Source organism: Carassius carassius, chromosome 49 (genome assembly GCF_963082965.1).
Source record: "Carassius carassius chromosome 49, fCarCar2.1, whole genome shotgun sequence".
Classification (NCBI taxonomy): domain Eukaryota; kingdom Metazoa; phylum Chordata; class Actinopteri; order Cypriniformes; family Cyprinidae; genus Carassius; species Carassius carassius.
The window spans coordinates 12,007,329-12,029,101 of NC_081803.1; the positions used below are offsets into that span (position 1 = coordinate 12,007,329).

Here is a 21,773-nt window from a genome sequence, read left to right on the forward strand (position 1 = left end):
GAAAATCGATTGCACAATCGATCGGACCAACCAAAAACAAGTTTCGAAAATGAAAATAGGGAATTGATTTTAAGCAAATATGTACACTATTAATTTTAAAAGAATTAAAAAATTAAAAAATATAGATATAACAAAACTCACAAACAAGCAGAAAAAGAAAAAGAATTCCGAAAGTGCAGTAAGTGTTGCGAAAACTAGACAGAAAATATCAGCAATTTTACGCGCATATAAGACGCAGTGACGTCGAAAGCGACCTCTTATGCTGTGTTCACACCAAACACGAATAGAGCGTCTGGCGCGAATGATTTCAATGTTAAGGCAATGTAAAGACGCATTTACGAGCATGTGGAGGTCTCGCGGCGCGAATGAGGCATTCAGCGCGGCCCGGTAGACACAAATTCGTCTCATTCGCACATCTAGTTACAGGAGATGCTGAGTTATGAAAAGGAGCCACCATTGCCAGCTGACAGTGACCGGCTTTTGTGGTGGAAAATTAGCAGCAATACCCTAAGTACCTGAGTGTCCCTGGGACATCAGTGTGGTCGGAGCGTGTCTTCTCCACAGCTGGACATATAGTGAATAAAAAAACGCTCTCCTCTAGACCTCGAAAATGTTGATCGACTTATTTTCCTATCCAATAAATTTGTAATGGCCCTAGCCTTTTTGCGCATTTAATTTTGCCTGCCTAGTGCTGCCTAGTCTTAGTGTCGGTTACGTTCAATAAAACACACACATGGCCTGTTCTCAAGTTCATTTAAAGTTTCATTTTTTTTAACAGTTTGAAATGGATTGAATGATTATTTAAAATAATCTTGGAGATTTCGTCCCCTTTGCATTTTTTTTTTTCGATAATGTTGCACTCCTGTTGCTGTTTGTTATTCTGCACGAAACTTCATGCCAATAAATAATAAATATTGCTGACTTACAATCGTCCGTTATTTGGCTTTAAAAAAAGGAAACGTCTTTTTTTTGACATGGAAAATCGATTTTACAATCGATTCAATGAACATGTCTTAAAAATCAAAAATTATTTTTTTCACAATAGTGACAGCCCTAACGGAGGACAAAGTAAGCGATTATGCATTTATTTATAGTGTGATCTGCTGCAGAAGCCAGTGATATTATGCACAGGCAATATGAAAAATAAAGTCAAGGATGTGACAAAAGAGCAGTTTTGAAACTTATGATACAAGCCCTTATGTATTGCTTGTATATAGAGTTGTCACTGCTATACTTATGAGTTCTGACATCACTGTACTTCCACTGACTACCTTTTGCAAATGTCTTAACTTTGGGTATGTAAATCTTTGAAGTGACTTCCATGAGCGCAGAATCGTGATGAATGTTAATCTAGAGCAGCTGTTCCCAAACTTTTTTTCCTGTGCACCCCCTTCTATGTCCCAACCGGGTTGGCGCACCCCCAATCCCCACTTAAAAATAAATAAATAAATAAATAAAATTCGCAACAAAGCTTTGTTTTATCGCTATATAAAGACTCATGTTTAATCATGCGCAAATAACCAGAACACGCATGATAATAACATCAACAAAGTGTCAATATAATACAACAAAGCTACGCAGAAGCTTCCACTTTTAAAAGGGCGAGTGACAGACACAGGCTCAGTAACAGAAAGCACGGTTATTTTCAGCCGCGTAAAAGAAACATTGCAGCAATAGGCTAGGCCTATTAAATGACCATGGAGCTAGCATCAACATCACTGTTATGGAAATTAGAATGACAGTACTTTAATTTAAATTGCAATGAAGTTACAAACGATCCACAACATTAAAGAGAATAAGCTCCGAAATAGATAAAATAAATAAAATCGAGGATCAATCTGAAACTTTTCAAGTGCGACAATAAAATTAGCCTACACACGATCCACAACATAATTAAGTAACAAAGAGCATAGGCTCAAACATCCAATAAATTAAAAGAGGATCAATCTGGAACTTTTCAATGGCAGTGCAAAATTTGCTCAGCCTGCAGTGAGAGAGAGATAGAGAGAGAGAGAGAAAGGGTGGGAGACGGGGAGGAGGATGTGTTACGAAAGATCGACTCGTTCTCGAGTCAAGAACCGGTTGCATCAGTTTTCGGATCACCAGCAGTGATCGGAAGTTCGGTTCTTTTCAGCGAACCGGTTCTTTCGGACAGTTCGATTCAATAAATCAGTTGAAGAAAACGGTTCACCGGTTCTTTTGTGGTTTGGTTTGGTTTGTTTTAACTCAGGGAGTGTCAGCCACATTAAAAAAGTTAACAGCTTAAGTAATTTGTGGATTAATGCTTATTGTTCGATTTGGTGAACTGGTTCAAGAAGATCTGGTTACATCGAGTGATTAGTTCGCGAACTGGATATCACGACACTGCAGTGAGCGACGCTCACAACAGACCCGGAAGAGAAGACAATGCTGAATAAAGTCGTAGTTTTTGCTATTTTTGGATCAAAATGTATTTTCAATGCTTCAACAAATTCTAACTGACCCTCTGATGTCACATGGACTACTTTGATGATGTTTTTATTACCTTTCTGGACATAGACAGTATACCGTACATACGTTTTCAATGGAGGGACAGAAAGCTCTTGGACTAAATCTAAAATATCTTAAACTGTGTTCCGAAGATGAACAGAGGTCTTACTGGTTTGGAACGACATAAACTAGTTTTTTATTTAAAATAAAAGCGATTACAAAGGAAATGTTTACTGTTCATGTTTTTTATTGTATGGAAAAATATCATGTAACAAAAACAGACCACCATTACATTTTTCATCTCGCGCACCCCCTGGTGGCAGCTCGCATACCCCTGGGGGTGCGTGTACCACACTTTGGGATTCCCTGATCTAGAGTGATGTTAAAGTCACAGGAATTCCATTATGACTGTTCACACTCCATTACATTTCAGAACTGAAAAGATCAGATTCCATGTGGTTTGTACTATTCACACTGTCATGACCAAAACGGAGTCACAATATGAGCAAAAAAAAAAGGATTTGGTAATTCCTACAAATTCAGCATAGATACATTGTGTTCCAAATCATAAGGGCAATCAGTCAGTGTGTGTCTGTGAAATAATCACAGACTGGACACATCTGAAGAGATGGGAAACAGACCAGAAGGCAAATCCATAATTCGTTGATGTCTTCTGAAAAGGCAGCAAGTAGCACAATTTATTTTTAAAGGAAGTCATTGATTTGACTAACAGCTTGGCAACAATGAAACACCTTGTCTTTTGTCAAAGCAGAAAGAGAGGAAGAGAATGAGAGAAAAAAAATTAGGTGGTTTAGGCTGTCTCATGCATCTTTCAATAACGTAAGTACAGGGCCAGCTACTTTTATACCTTTACACAGACATACGCTCTTGACAGAATCATTCATGGTAAGAAATGTTAACCTCGTAGTTCATGAAAGTCTCCCATTTATGTAACATAAAAAAAAAAATTTAAAGGCATTGATCTTATCATGACTACCATTTAAAAGGTGGTACTACGCAAAAGACACCTATAATTATGCCTCTGGCCTTACAATGGAGCATTCTCCACACATTTTGTTGAATGATGTAGAAATGGCATAGAAATTACACAACTTTTTTTAGATGACAACCTTGATTTAAAATGTTGTTTTAATATGAAATCTCAGCTACAGTTAATAAGCATGTTCTCAGATTGTAGAATTGTCCTGATGGCATCAAGACAATGGAAAACTGATCAAGGTGTCACTGTCACTTTCACTTTCGATAATGGCAAATAATGTGTCTCACTTTTTTATATAAACAGCTGCCGTAAAATCTGCTGTTGTGAGTGTCAATCGCAACTCACTCCTCCTTTAATCCAAACCATCATGTTCACGATATCTACTGCGGAAAGGAGGCACCTGGTTTCTATTAAGCATTCCCAACGACCTTGTCTCTTATGGTGTAACTACATGCCCACATAACACAAGACACAAAGAGAGGAAGATAGCTTACAAAGAAACAAGCACTCAAAAGACTGCAAGAATGCACTAAAACACCCTTGAAAGCTTGGAGAGCAAAACAATATTAGGGTGTTATTCATAATAAATGCATAAACAGTTCTGTCTCTAAAGGTATATTTACATTATGATAAATGCATATTCATACTGAATCTACATTAAGAGTGCACATTTAATCTTAGTTTGTTTTTTAAGGGTAAGATACTGATTTTTTTTTTTTTTTTTTTTTTTTTTTAAGAACTCAAAGTTCAAGTTATCAGAGGAAACAACTGAATCGACTTCAGGACAACACACACACACAAACCACATCGTTCCCACAGTCTAGCCAGAGTAATCATTGGTAAATTTAGGTAAATATAAGAAAGAAGATATCTTTAAAAGAAAATAAAATGTATTCATTAGATAAAATATATTATGTACATACAGTATTAAAACACACTAGGCGCCAAAAACAAGTATAAATGGAAAATGACCCGATACTATCACTCCTAAAATTGTAAATAAATAATAAGCTAATTATTTAATAAAACATTTAAAATTTTTATATATTAAATTTCATTCTACTGGACACAATATTTCTGTTTAAAATATTACTTACTACAATAATTAATAACTGCAAAGTTTGTATATATAGTTTAATATATAAAAATGTTTATAATAAAATTATATTATTAAGCTACTACTAAATATTAAACTTTTACTAAATATTGTAGAAACGTAATTTTCTGTAAAGTTGCTTTGTATCGTAAAACGCGCTATACAAATAAACTTGAATTTAATTTTAATTTTATATATTTATACACTTACATATATACACTATAAAACTTTATTATTGCAAATATATGAATTCCATGTGTAGAGAGAGTGAGAGAAATACTGATCACAACCAGGAGACCAGAACATGCTGATCTTTTAGCAGTTCCATGTATTATTCAGGCCATCCTTAAAAATATTTTGGTTTGCAGTAACAGTAGGCCTGTCGCGATAGTTGATCAATCAATTAATCGCGTGGGGGGGAAAAATGAGCGAGATAATATTTTTGGCCGCAATAATTTTTTCAATTTTTATTTAAATAGTGTAGCATGTCATGTCATGTCATGATGTGGGGTTAGTCTGGATACCTGTGGACAGCCCGCGGTAGAAAACACCCTCTCCGATGGCACAGATGTCCCGGGAATAAAGAGATAACGTCTCGCTAGAGTGACCAGCTTTGGGAAGCGCCTTGCATTTGCTTGTGGATGTTTGCGTCTCAATTGATACAGCATTGTACTTTCACAACTATAGTACTTTATTTTAATACCGCGTCACATATTTTAAAATCCTCTTTGATTTGAGTGACAAGTGTTCATTGAATCGATTGTAAAATCGATTTTGCATGTCTAAATAAGTTTTATATAAATAACACCAAATATAGGTAAATCCACGGACAACAGGCAGGACGCATGTAAAGATTCAATATATTGGTAAAGACCAATATTTCTGATGATTTATTGGTATGAAGTTTCGTGCACAATGACAAACAGGAGTGCAACATTCTCGAAAAACAATAAGCAGAGTGAACTGCCATAACGCAAAACATTTACTGCAGGCTTCAACGTGGCTGTGTTTACGATTAGAAATTTCAAAAAAAAAAAAAAAAATTGCATACCTAGCCCGAATCGGTATCTGTATGCATGAGTGTATGCTGAATACCGGCAGAATTCACATTTCTGTTGTAAAAAGAGAAACATTGTGCAGAAGTATTATTTGCTGTTATGCGTGTGTCCGAAGCTGCAGCTGCTGTGTGACGCGTGTTCCAAAAAAAACAAAACAACTGAAGGCGCTACAAAAAAGAAAAAAAAAAAAAAAACCTGGAGGCGCTCCGAGAGAAGGTCGTTAAAATCAATTTCCTATTTTCGTTTTCGAAACTTGTGTTGGTTGCTCCAATCGGTTCGTGCAATAGATTTTCGAACATAAAATGACAGTCGACACGGTCACGGTTTTAGACTAGACGGGAGAAGGGATGGTTTTTCCAGAACTTCGTGCCAAGTTAAAGTGGTGTTGAGCTGTTTTAATGAAATTTTTAGATGTATTATGTTGCCCGAACCCGTATGACTTTGAACAGTGACCGCAAACATTTTGTTTACTGCAGCCACAGCCATCATTACCAAGCGCGAACCGTTGACTCTGACAATGACAGAGTATGAGAAGAAGCGAACGCACAGGCCATAGTGTGACATCTGTGTAAACATAGATGACGTCACGGGGGGTTTTTGTTAAAGAACGTAGCCTTCGTTTGTATGTAGGCCTAGGCAATTTATACATTTACAATACTTACTAAAATATAATTAATTTAATTTTATTGCTTTTGTATTAGTTGTTTGAAGAGCAAAAAAAAAAATTGGTCTGTCTTAACGCAAATTTACAACCGGCAAGTCAGTCGGACTAAAAGCAAAAAAAAAAAAAAAAAAAAAAAAAATTGAGTCAGTCCTAAATTGACAGGGTCGGTCAGGTTACGGCAAACAAGAATATTTTTAAGGATGGCCTCAGTACACATTGGCTCATAGTAGCAGGACAATGAGCTGCTCCCTACAGCCACAGGTTCCTATGCAGGAGTCATTAGATCAGCTGTAGGGTCATTAAACAGAGAGATTAATGTCTGTTCAACCATTGGCCCCAGGGGATTGAGCCAGACCAGGGAAGAGCCAGAGATGTACGCAACAGGAGCCTCTTCTCTTTCTTCCTGCTTATTTTCACTGTTGTCCCTTTCCCTCCATCTCCATCTATCTTTATTTATCTCTAGTTCATCTTCATCCTCTGCTGTAATCGGTCTTTATTCTGTCTCTATATATGCACCTCCATCCCTTTCTCTTCTCCTTGTGGCCTTGGCTTTCCTTTCTTTCTCTTGTTTTTTTTTTTTCTTTGAATTTGAATTTGAGAGCAGGGCATTATAAGGACCAGAGAGCTTCAATTACTAATTAATAACCATTTCCAAAGATGACAGGTGAGAACATCAAGAAAGAGAGAAATGCTAAGAAAAGAGAAGCATAAAGATGGAGGGAAGAGTACGAAGGGCTCCCCCTCTTCCTGGTTTAAGAAATTAATTAAAAACAATTTAACAAAAGCCAATGCATCATCGGGACAGGGTGAACAAGTCTGGGCACTCCAGTTACAGCAGCACAGATACAACAAACAGAAAATTTTATGTGCATTTCAGAGACTGATTAATGTGAACAATAATCATCAATATTGATTACAGCCAATAACATTTATGACATCTCTACTAATTCTTCTATCATGAACATATTTCATAAGTTAGGAAAATTAGCACTTCTAGTTTGTCGCCAAATAAAAAAATATAAATAAAAATAAATAAATGGTTATGATTCGGTCAGTTTAATTATGTCATGTTTTTGGTTAGCATGGTTTTTTAAAAGAAATGAATACTTTTTTCAATTCATTTGATCTAAAGTGACAGTACAGACTTTTATGCTACAAAATTATATATTTAAATTAAATGCTGTTCTTTTATACTTTCCATTTTTAAAGAATAATGGGGAAAATAATTATCTAAGCATTGCCAAAAACTCAGTATTGGTGCATCTCTTCTGAAACTGCTTCTCATCGACTGCCCAAAAACCACCATAAACAGGTTTAAACCAGGTTTCATTCATGCTAAAAGGGATAGATAATTATTGAACTATTTCACGTCTGCAGGTCTTGACCATTAACAAACACAAGCAACTTTCAAGCACAATGTAAACTGATGTTTGCAAGCATTTCTGGTAAGGGCATAAAATAGATTGTTATTGACAACAGCAACTGCACATTTCAACAGAAACAACCAAAGCCCTGCATTACAGAAATAATACACAGTCTTGCAACAAAGCCCTTTATCTGTCAAATGACACAACAAGATTAACAGAAGGAAAAATACAAATCAGACCTCACACACGCGGTGAGAAGAACAAAGAGGAGCTTTGCGCGTTATGCCGAGCAGCAAACCACCAGCAGTGTAAACCAACCCAAATCTTTCTCCTTCAATAAAACAAATGAAATAACACCAATATCAGGTGACCTAGAAATGTCTTTTTTTATCACTAAACAGAATGTGTTTGTACAAGACCCATGCTGTTTTCTGGTAGACATTAGGCACAATATGTGACTGTCTGATGACGTTACTTGACTGTTATGGTATCCAAATTCTGTTTAAAACTGAGGAAATGGCAGAAGGTTGGGGGAAATTGAGAATGACAACAATGCACCTTCTGAAGCAAAGGAACTTGTATTATTTCCTTTTGTATCTGACATAATTTCCTGTTGGAGGCAAAGCTCTCCAGCCACGGATCAAAGGTTGAAGCATGCTGAGAATTTACAAATGGCCTTCCTCGGATGAACTCACAACCGCCCTTACACTCTTCAGACATGCAGTGATGTCAGAGAAAGCCAACAGCAGACATCATCTCCTCCAGCGCACTCAGTTCTCTCTGTGTCGATGGGATCCAACATGTTTTCAAAGAACCTTTTCTCTGAGCGGCTCAGCTCTGTGCCCAGAGGGTTCACACTACACACAGCTTGCCAATAGAAGATTCTTGCTCTTAAATGCACGGCTCATGTGCCTAACAAACAGCTCCAATCCAACCGCAAGCACACCACCAATGTGCCCAAGAGTCAGAGTCATAGCCTACGTGACACTCGGACAAATACTAAATAAAGTGCGTTCATCACAACTTGTGTCGTTATGTTGGTGGGAGACTCTCAGAGGCCAATCTGTAATTACTGCGTCTGACAGGCTCTCGGCTGCTCCAACTAATACTAGCACACATATTATAGATCCAATGTGTAATTTCGGTATTACGTGGTAGAGTTAGTTTTATAGTGGCTCCACAGAGCAAAAACTTAAGACTGACCCAAAACAGGTTTGCCCAATATTTTTCACTATTATTAATGAATGATTGGATAGTTGTCAAACAAAACAAAACAAATAAAAATAAATAAAAAGCTAAATAAAATTTGGTTGTAAAATAAAGAATAATGGAAATAATAATAAAAAATAATTTGGTTGTGAAAGAAAATAACAGAAAGTAATAATAATAATAATAATAATAAGTAATAGTAGTAGTTTATAAAAAAGAAAGTCAGACCAAAAAAAATAAATAAATAAATACATTTATTTTGGTGGGAAACACATTTCAAATTTTTTTTAGAGCCACTATTGCCTCATAAAACACACTTCATCTTTAACAAATTTCTGTACACTGTTTTATGTTGTAAACTAATATATGGAAGTACTCTATTAGTAAAGACAGCGCTCTCCTTTTTCCTGAAATCATAAATTTAAACATGCAATTTACACAAAAATTGTGGTAGGACTATGAGCCTTAATTTTGCAGCCTGAAAGCCCATCAGCCTTCAGCATAATGGGCTATCACCAGCAGTCGTCTTTGAGCTATGCAGTAAACAGGTAGCCCTCGCAAAAAAACCCAGAGGAGGGAGAGAGAGAAAACAGGAAGAAAGAGAGAGAGAGAGAGAGAGAGAGAGAGAGAGAGAAGCTGCCAGCACAACTCGCACCACAGGGAGACTGGCAGACGGGAGAGGGAGCGAGAGAGTGTAGCAGAAGAGTGTCAGAGGAAAAATTTGGAAGAAATGAGCCCTACAGCAATTACCCTTACAGACAGACTACAGCTCCATAATTTCTATGCAAAAAAGATCAGAGAGAGAGGAAAGAAAAAAAAAAAAGAGAAAGAGGGAGGCAAAAGGGAGAGAGAGGAAAGGCAGAGGGGAGGGAGAAAAAGAGACAGAAAGTAGGAGGGGGAAAAAGACCTTATTCATGTCTCGTTCTGTGGATGCCCCTGGATAGAACTGACATCAGCAAGCGCCACCGACGGGAACAGAGAGCAGGAAGGGGGAGGGGAGGCGATCGGACATTTACATAAAAATAGAGGACTGTGGTCTACCGAGGAGATCCTCATTTACTCCAGTGGCAGTTCAGTTATTCCAGATCATTCCATCACATTGCAAGCGGAGCACTGGGATTGACTTTCTCTCCTGCGTTCCATTCAAAGTAGGGTAAAGTTGACTCTCAAAAATCAGACAAATGGTCTCCTGTCTCATTACATCTCCGAAACCGCACTCCATGTTTCCTTCCACTCGCTTGGTGATTAAATACAAGGCTTCAGAAGATCCGTCAAGTTCTTCTCTCACTTGCTCTTCCCTTGGGACGGGGTTGATTAGTTAGCAGACAGGAATGGCACTTGCCACAAAATTTTAAGACTTTTAACAAGCTACAGATCTGACGAAGGGGTAAACTATGAAAAGGAACAAACATGGACAGATAAACATGTGGAGACACCAACATCTGAGATGAAACAGCCCCAGACAAAGCCTCTGAGTTACACTACTGTATTAACATCCAATCACAAGTGGGCCAAGCTGAATACAAATGTAAACATGGTTCAAAATATTTGTGAATCACATTATTGAAACCACACTCAAAGAAAGTAAAATAAATCATGTGACCACACTGTTATCTGTAATGTAAACATTCAGTGTTCAGAAAGTTCAGTTAATACAAAAACTTGACTAAAACATTTGAAATCTCTTAAATTTGTAAGAAATTGAACAATGGCTGTGCTGCTTAAAATTCAGCTTTACCATCACATGAATAAATAGCATTTTAAAATATATTAATAGATAAAAGTGTTATTTTAAATTGTAATATTTACATTTTATTGTATTTTTGATTAAAAGAAATTTAGCTTTGGTGACCATAAAAAAAAACATTTTACAAATTTTACAGACCCCAAAACATCTGAGTACGGTAGAGTATGTTTTGACTATCAGCATCAAGTAACACTGCCAAAATATGTGACAAGTGGTCACAAGAGATGTATTTGAGATGCATGTTAACACCAGGTGTAAACAGAGTTTTAACAGCTGAGACAGAGTGGAGAATATGGTGATGCAGCTCTAGCGGCTATGTCTAATGCAAATCTTCAGATTTTCAAGCTTTTATGAGTCTCCTGTGATGTATTTTTATAACAAGACTTAATTGTGGCAGGACACATGAATTTCAGCCCATCCACTTGCTTCTTGAAACCTTCTGAGACATGTGAGACATGTAAACAGTACAACAGATATGATAGTGCCATCTTTCACTTTCTCTACCACCTTTAAAGTCTCATTGGACCTGCTGTTCACTGATTCACACCTTCAATACCAGGGTGCCAGTAGGGATCTAAATCAGGTGCCCTGTGGTCCAGCGCAAGCAAATATATTTACACATGTGCTTCTTAAGAGCTTTAAGTTTATTGCATCCTGTAGGCTTCAGTTGTGTTTGTATGAGAGCCAGCAGACACACGACTGCATGCGTGTGAGAAAGACATCAAGAAGTGTGTGTCAAGAGAGATGCTGAAGTAGGGCTGGGTACCGAACTTCGATGCCTTTATGGTATCGAACGAAAAACTTAGATACAATGAGTATCGAAAAATTATTTATCTTCCGGTGCCAAATTTTGGTTCCAAAAGCCAAGCGGCGTTATTTTTTTTTTGCCAAGCGGCTGTGTCTGTGTGAGCTTGTAGCATAGCCTACGTGCATGTAAGGACCTAAATTCGCCCTAAAATTTTTCTGAAGATACTCGCAGTCACACAACACAAGTAGTTGTAGTTGTTTTTTCTCAAAACGTTTCCGTTTTACAATGCCAAAAAGGTCTAAAGAGTATTGCAACCAAAGCTGGTGTTACGGTTTAACTGGTTACCATGTTATCTGGTGACCAACTTCCTGGTTTAGGTCACCGCTGCAGATGTGCTGGAATGACGGCAGCAGATTCGGCGATTCTGAAAGCACCAACTGACGTGATATTAAGTGTCTAATAAACGCAGACTTGCTCATTGCATGATTCAGATATTCTTGTAAAGATTAAAAGTTATTAGTATGATCGCACGTTTCGCGGCTGAAGTAAGTAGGATAAACAAAAAAATAAAAATAAAGTACATCTGTGTTCGCGCGGGTTTCGAACACGCGCTAAAAGACGGCGCGCCACGAGACAACAGTCACGAACCACCGAGCTACCGATCTACACCGAATCAGCTCCAGGACTCTGGATTCAAGACAGGACTCTCGGCGTCACATCGTACCGCTGCTGAATCAAGGAAATGTGACCGGGTTAACTTGTGACCTGTGTTTACCTATTATGAAAATAAACCATAGCAGAACGATGACTACATTTTATGGTTCATGATGTTAAAGAACATTTCATGACTTCTCGGACAACTGTACATTTGTGGCTACTGTGGGTTAATTATAAACTAAAGAAAATGTACCATGTTTTTACTATGGTAAATATAAGTAAACGATAGCGTTTATAATTAACCCACAGTAGCCACAAATGTACAGTTGTCTGAGAAGTCATGAAATGTTCTTTAACCCACAAATGCAGTTTGATTTTGCACTAAAAAGGTTTTTTTTTTTACATTCCTTTGCATTTTAGTTGGTTCAATATTAGCCTGTACACAATATCATTTGTTTATTTATTTATTTATAATATGTTCATGTTGTGGTTTTTGTTAATTTTGGCCAAGTTAGGATTGATACCAATCCTGAGTGTCTGCTGGCACACCCCTATCCAAAAAGCACAACCAGTTGTATTAATAATGTTATCCTGAATGTGAAGTGTGTTACAAGAATTTGTTTTAATTAAGGTGAAAAATAAAAGTTTTGTGTTTAATGTATTTGTGTTGAAATGGATTTTAAAACATATGGTATCGGAAAAAGTATCGTTAGGAACCGGTATCGAAACTGAGGTATCGAAATTGGCACTGGATCGAAAGATTTTGAACAATACCCAGCCCTATGCTGAACGAGCAGCAGGTTCACACGTCTGTTGCAAGGAAAGAAGGTCAAGTGGCTATGACCCTGCTGATCTCAAGACGACTGCAAGCATAACATTTAGTTCTGAAACACAGGCTGCTTGACACTGTATCTGATCCTGAATTAGATGAACAGAGAGCCACAGATGCCTACAAGAGGAACAAATTAAAAGTACACTGCTTAATGCAACACTTGAAAATCTGGATTATCATTCAGATAAAATGAAATGCAATTTACTCTGCAATAAAATTTACACTTGAACATAGCTCTTCTGACCGTTTTCCCTCCCTACACCTTATGAACAATTAAAAAACGTCCTTGTCTTTTCTGGTTGTTCACAATCAGTAAACACTTACCAAATAAATATTTTAGAGCTAGGTTTAACTTGAAAAATGTATGATCGCCCTAAAATATTTCTTGATATTTGTGGTCTCCAGAACTGTGTGAACTAGAGCTGAAACAATTAATCGATTTAATCGATTAAAATCGATTATTAAAATAGTTATCTAATTTAGTCATCGATTAGTTGCTAAACAACTTTTATTTGCCGCAAGCGGCTCATTTTGTGCATATTTTAAATCTGCGGTGACCAAAGTGTGGCAGTATTGAGCAGGTTTTATTCAGCCAGTACAGCAGGAGAAGTAGCGAATAGCCAATAGCTGGCCTTGTTTTATGTCATGTGCTTCCCGAACTGCATCTGCTGCATTCAGCGAGATGGTGGAGACAGACGTCAGTAGAGTAAGCTTGAGAAAGAAAAAGAAAGAAAAAGAAAAAAGCGGAAGATAAAACGTCATAAAAGCTAATAACATTGCTTTTTAAAAGGTAACATTTAAAGATTTAAAAACATGTTCTGTGATCAGTTTGTCGTTTACCAGTTCATAATTCAGTCTTGCAGCCTAATTATAGTCATAAAGAATGAGAGAGGTAAATGTATTTGAAATACACTTTTTTTCTCTAAGTATTCACTGCTCTTTTTCACACAGCAGGTTTTTTGTGTGTGTCAATTATTATTTTTTTCTGGACAACCTTCTGATGGATTTTACTTTAAAATGTGAGTTCCATTCAGGTTTTATGCCACTGGCACTTTATTCGAAGGATTGTTTACAATTTCACAGCATAAGCTATAAAGCTGTTTCCCAGGTATAAGTTGTGTGTTTACAGGAAAAAAATAATAAAATGCAATGTACTGCAAATTTTTTAGGTTTTATTCTTATTCTTCCAGAAAATATTTTCTGAAAGATTCCTTAATAAGCGGGATGTTAAACTACTTTAGGAGCCCTAAGGACTGCCATGGTGAAAACATTATTTGAAATCTCCTTGTGAAATTTGCTAGAGTATGGGTCAGTGTTTTGATTGCAGAAGAGTTTGACAAAGGACTACTAACACATAATAAAACAAAACTCCAGGTATATTTTTGATGAGGATATGACCATGCAAAATAGTTAAAATCTCTAAAAAGTCTATGTTGAATGATAAAGACCCTTTGTTAATAAATTAATTGGAAAAAATGGGCAAAACTAAAATATAAGTACATAAAGATTAATCGATTAATCGTAAAAATAATCGACAGATTAATCAATTATCAAAATAATCATTAGTTGCAGCCCTAGTGTGGACCCTGTTCTGGAGACCAACAATTGAAGAAAGAAACGAGAGGTGTCAAGAGAAAGAGAAAAGCATATGTCTGATTTCTTCTCTGAGAGTCATGAGGCACAGCTGGGATGCAGCCATTATAGCAAACATCTCCACAAACAAATGAAAAATACAGCAATATCCCTTGAGAAGAGGGATATTATAGAATGGGTGAATTGGTCATGCTTTTGCCCATAAGGCTCCATTTCTGTCCATCCTCCAGCACAATGAACGGTAATGAGGGAGGGTCAATAGACAAAGGGAAAAAAAACGTCTTCCTATTTCTCTATATCATCCCATTTTTCTTTCCCTTTGTTTCTCACTGTAAAAGGCAGCATGAATAAAGATGGGACAGGTCCATCTCCTTGGTCCATAAAGGAAAGGTGAAAAAAACAGAAAAGGAAAGAAAGGTGGAAAATGAAAGCTTTTCCGCAGACATCAATGATGCTCTCTGCTCATTCATGCTTCAATGTTTATTATTATTCCATCCTTCAAAGAGCTTAAGAAATAAAAATGAGGCAAAACTTCTTCGATATTTCCTATTTCTGTCTTTTGTCTTTTATCAAAACCAAGGGATTTGCACTCACACATCAGATGAGATGTGATGGCATCACACAGACTCCACTGCTCGGTTTCATACAATGCAACACTAACCCAAAACAACAACAACCCTCAGGTCTGGGTTAGCAGAGCGAGAAATGATCTTAAAAGAAAAAACAGTTATAAAGGCATTTCACATCATTCCTGCCACACAGATCCACAGGTGATCACTTCTACAGAGATTAAACACCTTCAGACCAGTCAGTTCAAACACAAGCAGAAGGCTCTTGATCTATTTTTGTCACTCAAACATCTCTTGTAAACATTAAAAATATTGTAGCATGTATAAACTTAATGGCACACTTCGTAGGTTTATCCACAAATGACAGACCCTGACTGCTAAACTGGGACTGTAGAAACAATAATCAAAGATCTTTGCTTGGGCCTACAGCACATTTTGATGACAAGTAACTAAAATGCACATGCAAAGAGTGTGTGGGTGTGAGAGAGGAAGGAGGAGGAAGAAATTCAGAGAGACCACAGTCGATAGAGAAAGAGAGATCTAGTGGGCGAAAAGGAAAAAAGAAACTGAAAAACGCAAAACAAAAGGACTTTTTTCGTTAGAGTCAGTGAAACATGGGGAGCTGCCTACCTAGACAGCACGAAAAAGTACTTTTTTTTATGTATATATTAACTTGATACAAAAGCACCAGTACTTGCTATCCAGCTCAACTAGGTTTTGGAACAAACTTAGTTATGCTCAAAAGCTTACCTGTCAGTTCGTGGTGGATGAGCTCAGAGAAGTTGGGATCGTCACCCCACCAGAAGAGCCACAGCTCCCGGCGTCCCTGCCTCTGGCTCCGCCTCCACACGCTCAGCACATCCGCCTTCAAACAGCGGCTGAAGCTGCAGAGGATGGGGTCCTCCTCGGTGACCGGGAACAGAATGGGTGACGAGGTGGGACCTTGCCACACGTACCTCTTCCATTTTATCCCTGTCAAATCAGCCTGTGAGAAATAGAGATAGTGTTAGCTTTTGTCAGTAAGGCTACTCACCATTTTCGAAAAGACACACATTCAGCAGCATCTAAAAGTCTTAGTGCTGATCTATTATCTGGTTTTAAGACCGAAGATAAACGGAATTGATGTGATGGATCAGATCCTAGACCAGCAGCGCTCAAGCTATGAAATTCTTAATGGACCCTAGCCCAGGAGTTAATACTGCCTTAATGATCCATTGTATGCTCAGCCACATTCAGACCGATACAGATAGGAGAGAACAGAAAAACAATGAGTGAAGCATAGGATGGATTAAAAAGAAAATGGCTTAAAAATAAGTGTTTTTGAAGACCAAAGCAAGCAGGCCTTTAATTTAATAAAAACAAAAAAAACAAGAACAAATAAATATGGAAGAGGATAAAATAAATCACAGTATAATAGCGATTTAACAAATAAAACATGGAGTGATGTAATGCACATCCTTAATTGACTTGGCAGGACAGGTCATGCAGACCAGACCTCAGCTTTTATAAACCTGGACAGCTGCATTTATAAAGTGAACCGAACAAAAACCACCATTAACTGTTATAATCTGAAAACCCTAACCACTGGCAAGCCTAACGACTAGGGGTGCTTCAATTGATTGGCTACTGATTGCTATCGGCCAATAATCGTTTGGAAAGTTTGATCGGCCGTCTCTGTTGAGGCCGATCTCAAGCTGACGACATCCCAGCATGTTATAAGAGATTTGACATGACATGCAGTGGCACCATCTCAATCTCTATCAGACACAGGTAAAATAATTATAATGCTGAAAGGTGAGGTACAATTCATATTTATTTTTTAAATAACTATCCAAGTAATTTGAAAACTTTATGCGAGGCGTAATTTCACAATCCTTCCCCAATCCTGCTCAAATGGCTTCAAATTACCACATCGCGTCTGCACTTTAAGCGAGCTGCACACTGCACAGTTGACACAGGAATTGTCACTTGCACAATCGAGGCAGTGTCGCATCTTCACCAAAGTTTATAATTTGCATTTCTTTTTAAGTTTTGTCAGTGTTTAAACCATTCAGCACTCGCGCACTCTTCTAGAGACATCATGCGCACACACAGCTGTTGGAAAATATTTCCATCTGACTTAGGAGTGCAGATCAAACACCTGCAAAATATGCAAAGAGAACATCTGCAGAGGATGCACTGAAAATAAAATAAGGCAGCAAAAGCTGTTACACACTTGTTTCTGAAACTAAAAATGGGACAAAGCGGTCTAGCGGTCGAAGTGTAGACCGATGACAGCTGATGGGGGGGGGGGTTAGAATGGCCTTAAAAGCATAAAGAAGAAATTGGCAAAAATGTAAGTGGAATGTAAACAACCTCATGAAGTACTCCACTTTTCCAACACAACATTCTTTTTTTCCAAAAAGAAACTTTTTTTTGTGGGAATGCAATATGGTTTAAAATTAGAAACAACCACAATATGCAAAAACATCAATGGAAAGATTGTTTTAAGGGCAGGAGTCATGTTCGGCTTCTAGAATCTGGCTCCTTTGACTTTCCACTTAAACTTGAGTGGTTTGTTGGGTCATGGCCCTCCACATAACTTCTCCCTTTGTCACAACATCTCTCCTTCCTCTCTCTCCCTTTTTCACTAGAGTTTTACAAGAAATCTTCTGAGCGCTGCCAGGAACGACAGCAGATCCTTCTCAGGAGAATCAAAGCAAACAGCAGAGCTACAGGTGAAGTCACACCAACAACCTGCTTAAGACGCACTCCGTCTCATGGCCCCAAACTATTGGACGCTTTCTCTGTTGCTCTTGCTCCCAAGAGATGCTTATCAATAGCATCTGTCTCGCATTGCTTCAGCCACTCACAAAAGTCAATCAGTGCCCAAAGACCAATAGCACCCTGGAGACGATCCAATGACAGGAAAATAGCTTCACATGTACTCAAGATAAAAACTGTGACTGTTTTCAATCCATTTAACTGAAAGATTTCATCTTCAAAAGATTTTCACAAGCATAGCGACCTCACTAACCCAACCAGTATAACAAAACGTGAAATGTCATTCTCAGGAAGCCACAATTTATCTGCAACGTATTGCATGAAAATGTGCAACCGACAACATTAAAGCTCACCTCTGGCAAACATTTTTTGTTGCAATGCTAGACATAAATAAAGTGAATAAACTAATTTATTGACAAAAAAAAAATGTTAGCTGATGCTCATTAAAGTTCCTAGCTCAATTTTAAAATCATATTTACTCCACCTGCTTGGCTATGCACTAAAACTTAGATGAGCATGTGTTATTAGGCAGCAAATGCGTGTGCTGAGGTGAGACAGAGTTTCCCATGAGCCGAGCCTTACAGTGGTGTGCTAAAATTACACCAAGCAAAACAAAACGGGGTCAAACACTTTAAGAGCTTACATGTACAGAGAAATATGCAAATGGGCTGTTCTGCATGATCATACAGTGGGGTTTTTATTATCTGAACATTTCACAGACCTCACATAAAACAAATGTAACTGACATTGGGGGAAAACGTGAGGAGGAAAAGAAAAGTTGGCACACCTGTAACTACACAAAAAACTGCAACTATTCGTATTCAAATCATCAAACAACACATTCAAACAAAGTGTGCAAACAAGCTTTCAGTGGAGCCATCCATCTTCAGACAATATCAGAGATTGTGCTGTGACAGTAATAAAAGAGAGCAGGCATTAAACTGGATAAGCTGAAGTTATATAATTCACAACAAGGCCTTGACACTGTTCGTGAGAGTGTGTCTGTGTACTTGTTTTGTTGTACTAGTGAAGGACACATTTCGGAACACGTCAAATATAGAACAAATTGCATGCACAGAACAAATAACATCTGTTTTGCAGGGCTGGTCCACAGTTATTATATTTAGCTTAATCGAAGAACAATATAAGTCAATGGGACACCAGTATGTGTGTAAAAGTGTATGTGTTTAGAGAGCAGAAAAAAAAAACATGCAGTAAATAACTCTGCAGGCTCCAGAAATGCCTCATCTATTTCAAACCCTGTGTCTCTTACTGCAGACATGAGGTAAACCCCAAACCCAGCACTGGTTATTTTAAGCCAAACAATTGATGCGTGGCTCACACAATTAATGCAAACACATCAAATCTGTCAAAACTGTCAGGTGTGACAGGGTGATCCCATAAAAACTGTAATTTCTTTTTTAAACATAGTTTTTAAATGTTGACAATGTATTATGTCACCTCAAACTAATTTTAATATATGCTGGAATATAGTTTTGCCTTTAATGCAAAGTCAAAGTTTGTCTCAATGTCATGACTCTGCAAAATGTTTATTATTTTAAAGGAGAATTTAATGCAGACAATTCTATAAATATCCAATTTCCAGTAATTAGTTGCTTAGTATTCAAATTTAAGTTAACATGACTACTGTCAATATGACGATATGATATTGAATTATAGGACTGCACATCATTGGAAACAGTTAAGCATGGGATGCAACTTTTTATAGTATTTTATTTTAAATACGTTGCGTCCACTATTTAATTTTTATTGTTATATATATATATGAAGAATCTATATGCTAGGTATAATCTTACATTAAAATTAACGATACATATTTGCCAATATAGCAAGAAGTTGGCAACACAAACCATCCACATGGAAGATGATAAACATTAAAAAAATTGTTTGTGTGTTTTAAATAGATTATAGTTTTTCATTGCTAAAGTCACACTTTTGAGAGACAAAAAATGAACGTTTTTGGAGAATGACAGAAAATGAGTCTGTGGAGACGCGTGTAAACATTTATGTAAACACCGCCGAACATAACAACGTGGAGTTTGAACTCCTAAAATAATATATTTTAAAAACTTCCTAAAAACAATAAATTTAAAAAAACAGCAGAGTAACGTTAATTTATACTTGCACAAAGTGCTGCTAAACACGAAAAGAAACTTTCATTCCGTCAACACTCTCCGTTGCGTGCAATTTACAAACACACAATATCAAAACATACAAGCCAAGGCGTTCTGCGTTAAGCCATCTGCTGCAAAACAGTACAAACATGTAATCTCTTTAGAAAAGCTTACAAATAAGCAAATAAACAAGCAGCGTGTGTTTGAATTACACACATAACACTGGGCCTGATCCTGCTCTCTCTCTACCCACTGAGGCTGATGTTAGCATGCTAGGCGGCTAAAAATGGCTGCTTTTTCCTTTTAGTTTTAAAATCTCTTACCAGATAGAATAGATTGGAATGGCAGTCCTCCAAGCTGGCCCCGTTCGGTACGAAACAAGAACTCATCCTTTCACTGCGCGCTCGAACATCCCATCAGCGGGCTTTCCATTGAAAAAGAAAAAGGTTTCTCCGATTTCGAGTCGAATGTGAACGGAATTATTTTTAAACAATCGGTGGGGGAATGGAATTCAACAGCCCCATTCGATCGCTCGCGCCTCCCGCGTTCAGCCCGAATTAGAATTTTAAAAACGAACGGCTAAAACCGTCGACGAGGTTGTGGGGGAATAGATTACATGTAAAAATAGAGGAGGAATGTGCTGTTAAAATAGAAAAAAAGGAAAGCAAAAAGAGGCAACTCTCCCCCCTCCCCCTTGGCTTAAAAACGGTTTTAGCTTAAAAACGACTCTCTTATACCTCCATCCCCGCCGAAAGCGGTTTAAAAACGAAAAGCATTCCGCGTTGAAAGCGTCGAAAGGTGACGAGAAACTACACGAAATGGCTCATTTTCATTTAAAAGCGTATACTCGATCTGTGTTCCTGCTGGTTTCCATTTGAATTCATGGATTCCTTTCTCTAATGGCGGCCACAGGGAGAACTCTGCCTCCAGGAGCCCATTGGCTGCTCGGCGGTCATGAGGGGCGTAACAACACTGTAAGTGACGGGCGCTGCCGCTAGGGGCGCCGTTGAGCGAATACAACTACAACTGACAGACTTTAACCCTGCGCCACCTGGTGGTCACTTAATTTAATCACAAGCGTAATTGCACATTATTTTAAGATTTTACTAACGCAAATGTGGGAAAATAAAATAATAAATAAATGCATATTTCCTTTTTGTTTAACCTTTTTTTCATAATAATACTTTAAAAATGTATAAAATATTAAATTATTACACATTTTATATATATATTTATATTAATATATAATATAATAATAATAATATAATAATAATTATTATTTATTATTTTTTTATATTAAAAGTACCCAATATAGAATTAGAAATATCGTCATGTGAGTATTTACACCTGGAATGTTCACATTAAATCAAAACAGTCTTGACTTGTATTTTAGTTGATAACTCTTTGTAAAAAAAAAAAAAAAAAAAAAAATCATCAATAAGAAACTTAATTAATAGAAACTTTTAACTCATTTCAGTCACACATGGAAACGGTCATGGAAACATAAAAAACTGCACAATAAAGTTAAGCAGCTCCTTGAACGTGCCCTTGCATTTTTATGTGGTTCCACAGCAAGAGCTGCATTTTTTTTTTCAAGAAAATATATAATACACAGTGGAGTGTTAGGCGTAGTTAGACACACAACTGGCTGAATGAGATTACTTTCATTCAAGAGTTTAAGTGAGATGTATTCCCACGGACATTATAATCAGATGCCAGCTTCATTTGCTGCTTTTCCAATGGTATAGTGGTGCTTTTCTAGCTGAAGTGCATTTAGAAAATGAAAACTTCATTGATGAGCAGACAAACCTATTAGCCACACTGCTGCTTCACAATAAATTACTTTAGGTCTATAGATTTGTACAA

At 37.3% G+C, this 21,773-nt stretch overlaps 1 protein-coding gene across 1 annotated transcript in view; it reads right to left on the reverse strand.

Moving 5' to 3' along the window:
* Positions 1–20,851, reverse strand: part of LOC132132338 (mediator of RNA polymerase II transcription subunit 13-like) — a 107,821-nt gene extending 86,970 nt beyond the window's left edge. Inside the window, exons 1-2 of the mRNA XM_059544716.1 lie at positions 20,231–20,851; positions 15,760–15,994 (exon numbers count right to left, since the gene is read on the reverse strand). Coding sequence (XP_059400699.1) covers positions 15,760–15,994; positions 20,231–20,296 — 301 coding nt within the window. The 5' untranslated portion in view covers positions 20,297–20,851. The remainder of the gene's footprint in view (positions 1–15,759; positions 15,995–20,230) is intronic.
* Between the last annotated feature and the right edge of the window lie 922 nt (positions 20,852–21,773).